The following is a 14,082-nucleotide window of genomic DNA, read 5'->3' on the forward strand; positions in this document are numbered from 1 at the left end:
ATTGGCCCTGTGAAAGGATGAAAAAAATGTTACTGGAGACAAGTAGGAACAATGTTAAGGACCATCAGAATCTGCTCTCTAGAACGACACTACAATGTGGTTTGATGAAATCATATACATTACTGTCAATCCTTGCCAATTAGGGCAACATTACACAGGGTGTATAGGCAGAATGTAACATATACATTTTGTTCAGGAAATGACTGCTGATCCAAGTCTAAGAACAAGGTGTGACTCTTCCTTTACTAGTGAGATCTCACTTTAAGAGGTCATGAGAAGTCTAAAAGTCCTCTGATCCTTACAACATTTACCGGTTTCCGCTTCTGACTCTGAGTCGTCTTCCTCATCTTCTTCACTAGAACAACTGGATTCATCTTTCTTGCCTTCTTCTTCCTCGTCTGCCTTTTCGTGCTCCAGAGATTCAATACTAGTTGCATTTTTCTCTGGCTCAATTATTAATGTCTCTTTACTGTAGGTGAAAAACAGATGCTTAATTACAAAATCTTGCTGAGCACAAAGCTCAAATTTTACAAAGGCTATCTCGATTCCTGAAAATCAAATAACTTTATAAAAATTTTTCCCCCAACAATAGTGAGGCTCACTTAAAGATTTTACTTACTTTTTAAATGCTTTTTGTGACTGGTTGTTATCCATATTGGCTGTAGACTCAATTAACGGAGACTTCTTTTCTCGCTTTTCGCTATGGAGCTTTGACAAAATCGTGAGTAGGAAAAAAATACTATTAAAATTATATGAAGCAGCAACACGTACAGTTACATTTATTATGCACATGACCTATAAATGTCAATCATTTTCTTTAAAAAGGATCTATTTTACCTGAAACATGAGAGCTGAGGGAGAGCAAACAGTGACAAAGTGGACTGTTTTCAAGCTTCATACAGAGCTCGACTGAACTACCTAGTTATTCTTTACTTTTAGTTCCATTTAATAGCCATGGTTCCCCACCTAGATAAGCATGAAAAAAGTAACTGATGGGTATTTTGGTCAAAGAGTATTAATACAACCAGGTGTTAGTTTTTGTTTTTTTAAGCAGCCAGAAGTTCCTACTTACTTCTAACCATACTGACAGTCAAATTGCAAAATTTGCCTAGAAAAAAACCCCAAATGCTTTGATAACCTTTTCCTGACAGGGGCCAAAATTTATTTGACTGCAAGGAAGAAATTAAGAAAGACACACAAAACACCAATGGAAAGGAAAACTGCTAACATTTACCGTTTAAAACTAAGCAAATTATCTATATGTTTTATAGAACTCTTAAACATACCAGATTTTGTTTCTTTTGCAGTTCTTCTAAATATCCTAGAATGTCTTCGTCTGCTACATCAAAGGCAGTCTGACCCTACGTGGGGAAATATTTTAAAAAGTTAACATATTATAACATTTATTTTCTTTATAATTATACCAAAAGTCACCCACGTGCTTGAGTAAATGACCAAGAATTGTGTCCCCAGGGGATGTTTGCCCAGCTACAATCCTATATATGGGAGAAGCTAAGCTCCTATAACTCCCCCTTTATTCCCACTCAACACCTGCTACATCTATTCGGGTGCATGTATGGATGTATACGCATGTACATATGTACATACGTGTGCACGTGTGCGTGCAAAAATGCATTCACATTGGTTGTTTTCTGTCTTCATGTGGCTGGGCAAGGAGAGTGAGCACACCCATTTGATAGCGAAGTGCCCAAACCATAACAGGCTTAAAAATGAAATGTCTAAAAAATGCAATCCACACGAACTATGGAGCAGGTAACGGCACTGCCCTATTCTTCACTTTTCTAAATAAGCTGTAGCTTCAGAAACCACAACTCATCAAGTTTTAAAAAAATATTCAGAAAATAATCTGTCATCCTGTTTCTGTTCACTGACCCAACAGTCTACATACTTTGCTTTGCTGTCCTGCATCAGTCCTATTTACAGTCACACTAATTAATACAAGTTTCCAGAATGACAAAAAATTCATTCGTTAAGAAAATGGACATGCTATACAAGGATATGAGCTATATGTTGACAAAGACATGATTAAGTCTCAGAACCAGTGCTTTTTCAAATGGAAAACAATATTATATGAAAAAGCAGTTCAAGCTTCAGAGATATTAGAAAACTCAAATTGTAATCAGAATGTGACTATATGGAAAATTCCCAAATTAAATTAATGTGACTTTGGAAAGGACATACACTTCCTGTTGTGGTCAAAGTCAGGGTATACATAAATATATCTCAAATTACAAATGAAATTTTCTGCTTATACTTCACAAAAGCAATATTCTACCTGTATTTATTTGAAAACATGCAAATACTTGTATTGAAAAAGGATATAAAAATGAGTTTGGGTTAGAGGGAACTCACTATTAATTTCACCTATAAAAATTGCTATTGAATTTTGTTGTGCCAGATGAGCTTACTGGTCTAGCCAGCATTTCCCCTTCTTTCTTGGCCCAGGGTAAGAAAAGTATTTGTTTCTTTTTCAGTTTCTAGTACTGAAAGTCAAAGGTAGTTTCCACATAAATGGTATATTCTTGAACAAATGGAAAATTTCAATTTGGGCCTATAGTTATCCTAGATATTCTAAATAGAATGTTTTCCTTCAACTGACTGGCTATTATTCTACATTGTCTCCATAGATTCAGTGCTATAAACGAATGCTTTTTAAAGCAGCTTTGATGAAAAAACTCTGTTCAGAGCTACTGATTTTTAAATTTTGGCTTTGTAATGAGCTTGGTAAAAGAAAGGGATTATTTGTGCAAAAGAGTTAAAAGAATCAGAATAAGAATAGTCCAGCGTGGTCAGAGTTTTAGATATCGTTTAGTCTAATTTCCTTCTTTTACAAATGGAGAAAATGAGGTTCAAAGAACTTTTCAAGGTCAAATTGTAACTGAACCTGAACTATAAGACCCAGCTCCTAATCCCCAGGATCCAATGGAATTTTTACATCACTACTAATAATATAGTTTGAAGCATCTGTCAACACTCCCACTCAAAAATAAAATAAACAAATATTGAATTAAATAGGAAGGTGTTGTTTTATTTACTAGGGGTATTCCTTTTTAAGGATAAAAAATGTGGCCACCTTACTAACCTTTCTTTTCACTTTTTCCCTCGACAAATGAGTCTACTTTGCAAACAGCAGCTGATAGAGAATAAAAACTAGAGTAAAATGTAGGCTGTGAACATGGAAAAAATAAAATCTATCAATTTAACCTATGAGCCTAGACATGCACTCTAAATAGTCTACAGGACATTTATAAACCTAGTACTTGTCAAATAACATACATCATGTGACTCAACAACCTTTTAAAACTACTCTGCTCTACCAATTAAACATTGTTTTAAAAGAATCACACTATGGGGGTAGCTAGGTGGCGCAGTGGATAGAGCACCGGCCCTGGATTCAGGAGGACCTGAGTTCAAATCCGGCCTCAGACACTTAACACTTACTAGCTATGTGACCCTGGGCAAGTCACTTAACCCCAATTGCCTCACTAAAAAAAAAAAAAAAAAAAAGAATCACACTATGGAACGATTGATTTATTAATATTTAAGACTATTGGCAAGATAAGCCAGGAGGATATATAAGTAGTCTGGATGGAGAAGATGAGAATTACTAAATCATCTACTATGTTGAGGTGCTGTCTTGAAAGTGAGACTGCTTAAAAGAAATTCTGCCTAATTACATAACATTATCTGATAGGTCTCACTCTACAAAGCCTAACTCTATTTTATTAATTTACTTTTTGAACTCAGGTACTCCTGAATCCAGGGCCAGTGCTTTATCCACTGCGCCACCTAGCTGCCCCTTTAATTTACTCTTAATAGTCTCACATTTGTATATTTATTTTGTCACAACAAAAGTGAGCGAGCCTGGTATTACACACTTTTGACTTGCTCAAGGTGACAGTGCCAACAGGTGGTAGAGTCAGACATAGAACTCATCTCTAAATCTAACACCTCTAAAAAAAAGAGGAATGATTTCCTTTTAACTTAAAAGAAATAAAATTCCTCATGTCCCTTAATAGTATGGACAAAATAATTCTGCAACTAATTTAAGTCTTCATGACACCATAAAAAATGCACACTCATTGTTGTATAATTTGTTTATGGGCAAAAACAAAAATTCGTAGCAGAATGGATAGTATATATTCTAGGTACATCACAGCAAAATAATTCTTCTATTTATTAAAATATCAAAATAATCAATTGTGATACCATAGCTTTAAAGTTATACATCCATAAGACATTTAAGTTAGGAATCCAAGATAGGCAAAAGGTTTCCAAATATTTAAAAACAAAGTATATCTTTTTTCCATTCACATATAGAAGTCAGGAAAAAATGATTTGTAAATCTTACAATGTGTGGTTTTTTAAATCGTTTTTCAAAGTCACATTCCCAAACCAGTTACTTACTTTTGTTGCTGCTAAAACATTTATATAAACTTTCCAGAGTCCATGTGATTTTTAAGTGTGGCAAAAATCTTTACTGTATCGTTACAGAAGTATAGAAGAAAAACTGCAAATTCATATGCAACACCAAAAAGATGAGCTTATCTTGACACAACAAAAAGTGATTTATGTTTTGATAACTAGAGTGCTACAGAAACATACGGTTTTATTGTTATAATACAAAATTATCTATAAAAACCACAGAAAAGCCCAATGAAATTAAAAAAAAAACAAAACCCCCTGAAGTGATTAAAAAGTAAATAACAGAATTGAGACTTAGAAGGGCATAATGTTTATTTTAAACAAAAATACAAATTAATCTGAATAATCTGTCACACAATGCTTCTAATGTCTCAGTACCTTGGTTTTCTTATCTATAAAATGGTGATAATTAGAACCATCAACCTCCAAGGGCTGTAAGGAACTTCTTTGTAAATCTTAAAACACTATATGAAGTGAGCTATTACTATTCCCAGTAATATAAAATCACTGGTACTATTAATCCATCAGTAAGTAAGTAGCTTTCTGAGATGATATGCAAAGTCTTTTTATTTATTTGGGGAGAGGGAGAGAATGGAGAGGGGGAGGAGGGTTTTATGGACCATAAATTCCTTTAAGGCAGGTGCTATGTGTTTTTAATCTCTCAATCCTGAATGCCAAGCATTATGTTGTACACATAATACATGCTTAATAAGCAGTTGTTAAGTGAACTATCAGTATAGAATAGTGTGATGTTCAGTTTTGTCTTTCTGTGACATTTCTAAAAGCAAGAGATATGGTAAAATGTGTATGCTGAGTCATTTCTACTCTATCACTGCAGTGGAACCAGCAATTCCTATTTTGAAAGTTGGGGAATCAAAGATAGTTCAGTTCAATTCAGTAAATAGAAAGTTATATGTTCAAAGTACATAGCTTAGAACAGGATAGCTGAGACACTCTGACACCAGCATGCAGGTAAGTGTGCATTGGTGCTACTGGTAACTAATAGTACAAAAAAGGGAACTAGTAGGAAGCTAGTTCAAATATCACAAGTTTTTCAATGATGTCAGAGCAAGAAGATGAAGAGAAGATCACAAAAGTCTGAAACCTTAGGAGGGAGCTACATAAAATCTCTAAACAAATGTTTATAAGTGTGAGTTTGTTTTGTCTGGTGGGTGTGGGGGGTGTTTGTGCCAGCAGATCCTAAATGCCTAATTAAAAATATGTATAACTCTGCAATATTTCCATGAACCACTGAAAAATGCCATCATTATTAGAGGGAAATGAATCTAAGAGAGACAAACTCGAAACCAGATAGAGACACATGCACACACATAGGGGATCTCATCCACAGCAGCCAGAATTCAGAGGAGGAAGGAGCAGCTGTGTCTGCCCCAGCTACTGACCAATCCGTCCACAAATCTGATTTAAGGTAGTGCACTTGAGAAGTACTACAGCAATATCTTTTCAAATATTTCTATAGCATTTGCATATACATTTTCACATCTGAGCCTCAAAACTACTCTGAAAATTAGACTGGGTAGATGTTTCTGTTTTAAAAAAAATTTTAATGAGGCTTAGAAATGCTAATGATTTGTCTATTATAACTAGTAAGTGGTTAGTGTTAGTAGACTGGGTCTATGAGTAATTCACTCAGTCAGGGGGGCTTTCTGCTCTGCTATTTTAGCTTACTACCTAGTAACTAGAATTAGTAATAATGCCCATTAGAAAGCATCAGAACAAAAATATGTATGTTGATCTTTTTATGTATATGTAAAAATGTCTGTGCCCCAATTATCAATAAACATGACAGCAATAAAATGTATATTTTGATATTTAATCCATCCTAAATAAGGAACAATTTGAGAGTTAATGGCGACAGTGAAGGATGAAGAATGAAAAAAAGAAAAAGAAAAACCCAGAATCTCCTAACTTCCTCTTTTAAGCTATAGGATTATTGTATTAGTGGACCTACCAGAAACTATAATGAACATTGATCTCAAAATAATGTTTCTTTTTCTTCAGAAAAAGGTCAGAAACAGATCATATAAGGTACTCAAAACAAATACAAATTTAGGAAATTCACTCTCTCTAACCAAAAAAGGCCAAACACCTGTGATTATTAATTCTGAAAGTACGACACAAAAATGAATTGGACCATCCATGTATTTTTGTATATCACTTGCGAAGGTACGATTACATTTCTTACACTAAAACGTGCACGTTTCAATAGCTTACCACTTTGTTGATCATCTCCATATCACAAAGATTGTCCACTAGAATGCGACAGGCTTCTTCTTTACCCCAATGAGCTGCAGCATGAAGAGGTGTCCAGCCATCATAATCTTTAATATTTACATCATAGCCTGCCTGTAGTAAGAGTCTAAAGAAATCATATAACAAATTAGGGAGGCAATAAGTTAACTTTGGGAATTTTTAAAGCTGATCATCAATTTGATTTCATGCACATTAAGTCAAAGTCGGGCAATAGGATGGGGCTAACTACTTTGCTTTTCATATTTCAACATTTTCTCATGTGATGTTTAAACTGGGACAGGCAGAAATTAGTTAAGAGCAACCCTGGAAGAAGAGATCCTAAATTGACAAAATGAAGTATTATTCTGTGGCGGATACAATTTCATTTTCATTGTCTACTAGGTCTGATATATGAGTTTAGTATGAAAAATTTTATTACTACTATTATTTTTATATGAGAATTTTCTTAGGGCGAATCTAGTTTTCCTAGTCTGAGCCAAGTAGCGAATTAATCTGTCCACAAATCTGATTTAAGGTGGTAAGCTTCTCTAATTGTCCACACATTATTTGCTACAGGGCAAATTTTATTTATAATTATTTACTATTGATTATACACAATTATATACTATTTTCTATATACTAAACAATTATTTACTACAGGGCACCTAGATGGTACACTGCATAGTGTTGGCCCTGGAGTCAGGAAAACTTATTGAACTGAGTTGAATCTGGCCTCAGACATTTACTAGCTGTATGACTCTGGGCAAGTCACTTAGCTCTGTTTGTTTCAGTTTCTCATCTGTAAAATGAGCTGGAAAAAGAAATGGCAAACCACTCCGGTATTTCTGCCAAGAAAACTCCAAGTTGTGTAGGGTCAGACATGACTGAACAAATTTTATTTTTTATGATGTATAGATTTTGGAGTATACACTTGAAAAAAAAGATTTAGTGTGGTCTTATAGGATAAGAGAAACAGCTTATACTATATAGTTGCCTTTACGATTACATTTTATTTTACACAGGAAATTTTTGAGGGAAACATGACAATTTCTTCATAAAGTTTTTAAAAATATGAAAGGATTTTTATTTCACTCTAGAGCAGTAGTAGAAAGCAAGAGATTCTAACCAACATTACTAGAATATCAGTAATAATTTTAATAAAATGCAGAGTTGCAAAAATTGTTAGCATGCCCCTTTAACTGTATATAGGCATCAGTCTTACCTGTTTTTAGAATGTTAAGCTCCTAGAAGGCAGAGAACAGGCCTATAACTTGCAGGCAGAACAGCTCAACACACAAACACTAAACATTTTAATAATAACAATAATAGTAATAGTAAAAAAAAACCAAACTGATGAACCTTTACCTCACTTTCCATGCTGTGAGCTTGAGAAGTCCTTCTTTTTACCTACAGGAGGTGGCAGTGATATCTAAGGTATAACCCTTCATTTACATTTCAAGAACTTAATTTATGGCCTAAAAATACACTTCAAATAGTAGGTGCTTAACAAAAGACTGCTGGATTACTGAATAATTCTTCCTATCTCTTAGTACAACCAAACAAATATCAAGTGATGAAAATATTCCCATTAAGTCACATTTTCAAGACATTTCTGTGTTGGGAACTCCATAAGTAAAGGTAGAAATCACATGAGAGGTAGACACATATATCAGAAGGAAGGTTAAAGTACAAAAACCCACTATATATTAATTAAAACAAGATCATCCACTCTAGGAAATATAAAGTATGTGTCTGGGGGAGGCTAGGACAAGAGTAAAGGCAAGGTGAATTAAGGAAAAGAGGGTCTTGGAAGGAAGAATACAAGGAAGAGGCTACTGAAATAGTGTAGTAGAGCAGTAAGGTAAAAAAGAAAAAAATAGCTTTGGAAGGAACAACCAGGAGCTATGGACCTGAATTCTCTTTCTGATAACGGGAGAAGGTAAAAGGACAAGAAGGGCAATGGATATGTTAAGTGAGGGATACATGGATTTTCAAAGAAAGAAAAGAGTACAGAAAGGAAGCAACAGAAACATTTGGTAGAGGTATACCCAACTCTACCTTCAGAGCCAAGTAGAATCTGTGTGCGGAAGGTTTTTTCTGCAGATGTAGACAGAAAGCTCTGCATCACATGATTTATGAGTATTTTAAATATGGCTAAGTTTCATTCTCAAGGACTTCTTAATCAAGAAACTACTGCTTCATGTAAGCTCTGCTATAGGCTTCCTGTAGGGACTGAGCTTCAAGTTTCTGATTTGTAAAATAGGAAAAATACCTGAAGTTCATAGTACATGAACAATGTAAAGATTTATAAATTCCTAAATTCACCAAGCCCATCAGAAATGTCTTACACCTTTACATAACAGTTAGCTCTTTTGTCTGATAAAGCCCAAAACAATAATTAAAATGACACTCTGTGAACTTTCTAATGAAGTTGAATAGAAATTTTCTATCCTGATAGATGTGTTCTTACTTTTAAGTGACTTTCATGTTAATTTAAAAAGTACAAAAATACAGTAGAAAAACTTAACTGGAAACTAAAGAAAAAAAAACATACACACAAGTATATATGTGTGTATACATTTCAGAAAAAAGTCACATCAAAACATATTTGTTCTCCAACTTGAACAAAAAGGGCATTAAATAACCCTTAAAGAGTTTCTTCAGAACAACACTTGGGGGAGAAGGGAGACCAATACTTGGGATCAAGATAAAAAATAAGAAGATGAAAGCATTATTATTAGCATAGGAAAAAAATGCCCTGCTCTTTAAGGAAACATTACTTACTTTAAAACTTCTGTGTAGCCTTTGGCGGCTGCTACATGGAGGGCAGTACCACCAGACTTTGCATGTCTAACATCATTGATGTGGCCACTATTGAGCCACTGTCTTGCATCCCGAAGCATTATTCGTTCTTCTTCTTTACGGGCTGCTTCTATATCGACCCCTAAAGCAGGTGGGAGGAGGGAAAAAATGATTTTCAATTTTACTTACATTAACCAAGTTTTTATGCTAAAATAAACCAAATAAAAATGTTTCACGTTTAAGAGGAATCAAACTGTCAATTTACTAACAAGTGTGTGTGTGTGTGGGGGGGGGGGGTGGTGGTTCAGAGGCATTACAGAATTACTTATAAGATAGTGTTATCATCTCTTCCTCAAGACTACACCAGCTTTGACCATCCTCCCAAATTCTAGTCCCATGTCTCTAAATGTCCACTTGGAAATAGCCAACAAACTCCAAAACAAAAAACTCTGACTTCTGTATTTTTGGCAATGGCTCAACCCTTTTCCTGGTCAAAAATTATCTTGCCCTTGTCCTCTATTTGTCTTTATGCTTGTTATGGTATTTTAATTATGTATGGATTTTATCTTCCAATCTTATTATACAGTGTTTCAATGTAATTTCTCCTTTGGGTTTCCAATACCTAGCATAGTACTTTTCACTTTGTAGGCACTAGCTAAATATCTGAATTCTGTTTGTCATGAAAATATTCTTTCCCTCTGAATAAATACTTTGGCCTCTTACTTACCTGAGGGGATTAAGACTGTTCCGTAGAAAGGCCAATCAAGTGAAGTAGACAGAAGAGCAATATAAGACATGAGGAAAAGTAAGGGAAGCATGACCCACAGGGGAAGAGGATATAGTATTAAGGCCTCTTTCACCTCCTCTATCCATTCTAAAGTGTCCCCATCCTCTACTCTCAGTAGATAGATTGACCAACCTTAAATAAGGTTAACTCATACTCCTGTGAGCTCTGTATCACCTTCGATTTTCTCCAGGACCTTGTTCCATCTCATATTCTCTCATCTTCAATCTATCTTTCTCTATTGGCTCATTTTCCTATCCTAACTCAAGTCTCCTTATCCTGAAGGAAAAAAAAAAATCCTATTTTTGTGCCATCTCCTTCAAGCTATAATTCCCCCTAAATAAGACTGAGAAAAGTTTATACTTTCTGTCTCCATTTCAACCTACTCTATAAACCACCTACTCTTTCACACTTCTCAGGTGTTACTGATGAAATCTTTAAAATCTCAGTCCTTTACCTTGATCCTTCGCTGACACCTGATGTGACCAATCTCTCCCTTTTTGATATTATCTCCTCTCCTCAGCTTGTTTTTCATCTTATCTTACCACTTCTTAGCTGGCTTACCCAATACAACATCTTAGTCTTCTGGCTCACAAAATATAGATTTTACTATAAGGCTCTACTGTGTGTCAAGTACTGTATGAAGCACTAGGGGCAGAAATACAAAGGAGACAGTTCCTGCACATGATCACTGATAAATCTACACATCCACTCTTGATTTATACCCTGAGTTCCAGTGCTGCTTTTCTCCTTGCCCAGGGAGGATATATAACAGTTTGTACAAAAAGGAGCTTTGGTTTCTTGTGGATGGAAACTCATGAGGAATCAACTGTATGCCACAGCATTCAAGAAAGCTAAAGAAAGTTTAGGGTGTATTAAGAGAAGTTTCATGTTCCAGGATTTTAAAAATGATGGATGATCATCTGAAATTTGACTTGAACAGATCACATCTAGAGAATTATGATCCATTCTGGGAACGACATATACAGAAAGACAATGGTAAGCAGGGGAATACCATGACAGCCAGGAGGATTGAAAGGCCTTTATGCCACAATAGGACTGAATGAAGTAAATGTAGATGTTTGGTAGAGAGAAGACCTAGAAGAGACACAAAGGACAGCTAACTTGAAATCGCTGTCATAAGAAGACTAGCCTGGCTTGGGCCCAGACAGCAGTGGTAGAATGAAGAGAGTGGGAAAGAGTTAGATTTTAGTTTGACATAAGGAAAACCTTCCTAACAGAATCATCTCAAAAAGCAAAGGTTTGTTGGGGATTCTTGTTCAAACATGTGTTGGTCTAGGTGGCCTCCTATGTCCTTTTATTTTCTGAGTTTAGTAATAGTTTAAATCCAACAGAGGTTCTATGAAATAATCCCATCCTCTTAGATGGGATCAAAAGTTTCTCTGGGTAATTGGTTTGAGATGCCAGACATTTCTTGTCATAACCACCCTTAAAGCTAATTAAACATTTTAGTTGCAAGTAGCCTTTTTAATCCTTCCCTTCAACCTCTGCTCAGATGTTCATTCTGGAAAGAAAAAATGACAAAAACACTTTAAATAGCAAGGTGGGAAATGATATTAAACCAAATACTTAACACTTTGAGAAATCAAACTCAACAGGGCACTGGAAGGCCCTTCGGGACAGGCACCCTGTGGCTGTATTGTCAAGAACTCAAGATATGTTCTACCGACCAACTAACCTTCCCTTCCCCTTTCCCCCTTCTCTCCCAGCCAGATGCTGACCTGTCTCATCAACAGGCCATGCTTCTTCACACCCATGAGAAAAGTGAGATTAATTTCACCATGACCTTGAGGTGCATTCCCTACTTCTCAACAGTTGGAATCCAGTCTTCTTCAGATCCACCTTTCTTCCTTGGCCATCCCCATCCCCCCCCAACCCCCCATCCCCGGACAACAGGCTATTCCTGGATGTGCAAGAAGCTTCTAGCTACAATCTTTCTGATAAAATGGATAAGTATGCGGCCTTACCATCCTACATGCCTCACCTCATTGAGCTTTGCCCATCTATTCTGTTGATACACTCTTCTGATACCCAGGCACAGCGATCTATCTGCCCTCAAGAAACACCCTAAAGACCACTTGGCCTTGTGACCTGGCCTCCCACTGCAGGGTAAGTCAAGCCAAACTTGACTTAAAAGGACTGTCTGTTTTCTACTTCTACTGCCAGAGCAGGCCTAGCACAGCACTTGTACTGAAGGTACTGAATTCTCTTTTGTGCTAGTGCCTCCCCTGAGATGAGCTCCAGTGTATCCTGGATGTAGGTGTCTGCACACTAACTAACACATGAGACTGTCAGCTCCTAAAAAGCATGGTTTGTTTTTGCCTTTCTTTGCATTCCTGGTGCAGAAGCACAGTGGCTAGTGTATATAATAGACAGCTGATGCTTTCTGACTTAAGGGTGCTAGAGACTTGTCACAAAAACCCGGGTTCAAAGCTTGCCTCGGTCACTTGCTAAATGACTAAAAGTCACTTAGTCCTTATGGGCCCACAGTATCCTCATCCATAAAATGAAAGGGTTGGTCTAGATAGATCCTGAGGTTCCTTTCAGCTCTAAATCCATAATCCTATGATCATTTATTCAATCAGCATTTACTATATGCCAAGCACTGTGTTAAGTACTAAGTACAAAGCCAAAAGCGAAACTTCTTATTCTCATGGACCCTCATTCTGACAGGAGATAGCATGTACAGAAAATTTACAAGATGAATAAGAAGGGAGGGAGGACGTGAACAACTGTGGAATGATAAACCCTGACCTTCATTTGGATCTACACTAATTCTACCAACGCAGATCACAGCAATTCAAGGGCTCCTTATTCAGTAGGAGTTTCGTTCATTCCTTTAACTAAACTCTTCATGGACAATATACTAGCTGTGCTGAAGTCCTCCTTCTGGTTTTTTCAATAACCTGAGCTGTCCATCTGCTGTCTTTCATTCTCAATATTGAGGTGAGAGACATCCTTGATAGTATTTCATTCTACTTCTCACAAAGAAGCCAGGGGATAACACCCCATGGAGAGCTTAAATTCTTCAAAGAATGTAGTGTTCAATTTTTCATAGGCATGAGACTAACATTCTAGAGACTCAAATGATTTGGTCATAGTTAAGAAAAAAAAACCCCAAACCAGAATGGAATGCATTTGGAAGGACACATATCCTTTTCATGCATCACTTTCCCAGTCTTTTAAATGCTAATTCATAAAAAAGAAGGAGGGAAGGGAAGGGGAGGGGGAAGAATGGAGGAGAGAGGAAGGAAAGTACTTGTTAAACACCTACATGCTATGCTAAACTCTTTACAAATACTGCCTCATTTGATCCTCATAACAACTTGAAAGGCAGGTTCTATTATTATCCCCGTTTTAGAGATGAGGAAACTGAGATAGAGGCAGGTTAAATGATTTGCTCAGGGGTCCACATAACTAGTAGATGTCAGCCTGTTTTTTAACTCAGGTCTTCCTGACTCTAGGTCCAGCACCCCATCCTTTGAACAACTTAGCTACCTTTAGAAAATTTAAGACTCAACACAGCAAAAACAATTGATTTGGAAAACAAATCAAGGAGAGATAATTTAAAAGCCATCACCAAAAAAGGGGTGGGTGGGTTATGGGGACTAGATAACAGAAATCTTAAAAGAAAAATGTCCAGATCTTTTATAACCAAAGGACAAAGTTAAATGAGAAAGAATTCACCTGCTACCTCCTGAAAGAAATTCCAAAGTAAAAACTTCCAGAAATCTTACAGCAACAATCCAGAAAGTACGAGCTCCAGGTTAAAGAAA

The 14,082-nt window shown here is 36.2% G+C and overlaps 1 protein-coding gene across 7 annotated transcripts in view; it reads right to left on the reverse strand.

Annotated features, from left to right (window-relative positions):
- The window catches only part of PPP1R12A (protein phosphatase 1 regulatory subunit 12A), a 183,153-nt gene that overhangs the window by 67,512 nt on the left and 101,559 nt on the right, over positions 1–14,082 (reverse strand). For 5 of the 7 annotated variants that reach the window (XM_043966758.1, XM_043966755.1, XM_043966759.1 and 2 more), the window contains 5 exons: positions 9,484–9,643; positions 6,682–6,826; positions 1,287–1,361; positions 620–708; positions 303–469 (listed from right to left, as the gene is read on the reverse strand). In XM_043966758.1, the coding sequence (XP_043822693.1) occupies positions 303–469; positions 620–708; positions 1,287–1,361; positions 6,682–6,826; positions 9,484–9,643 (636 nt within the window). The remainder of the gene's footprint in view (positions 1–302; positions 470–619; positions 709–1,286; positions 1,362–6,681; positions 6,827–9,483; positions 9,644–14,082) is intronic. The other 2 variants (XM_043966757.1, XM_043966756.1) reach the window with 1 other exon arrangement.

This window comes from Dromiciops gliroides, chromosome 5 (genome assembly GCF_019393635.1).
Source record: "Dromiciops gliroides isolate mDroGli1 chromosome 5, mDroGli1.pri, whole genome shotgun sequence".
In the NCBI taxonomy this organism is placed as follows: domain Eukaryota; kingdom Metazoa; phylum Chordata; class Mammalia; order Microbiotheria; family Microbiotheriidae; genus Dromiciops; species Dromiciops gliroides.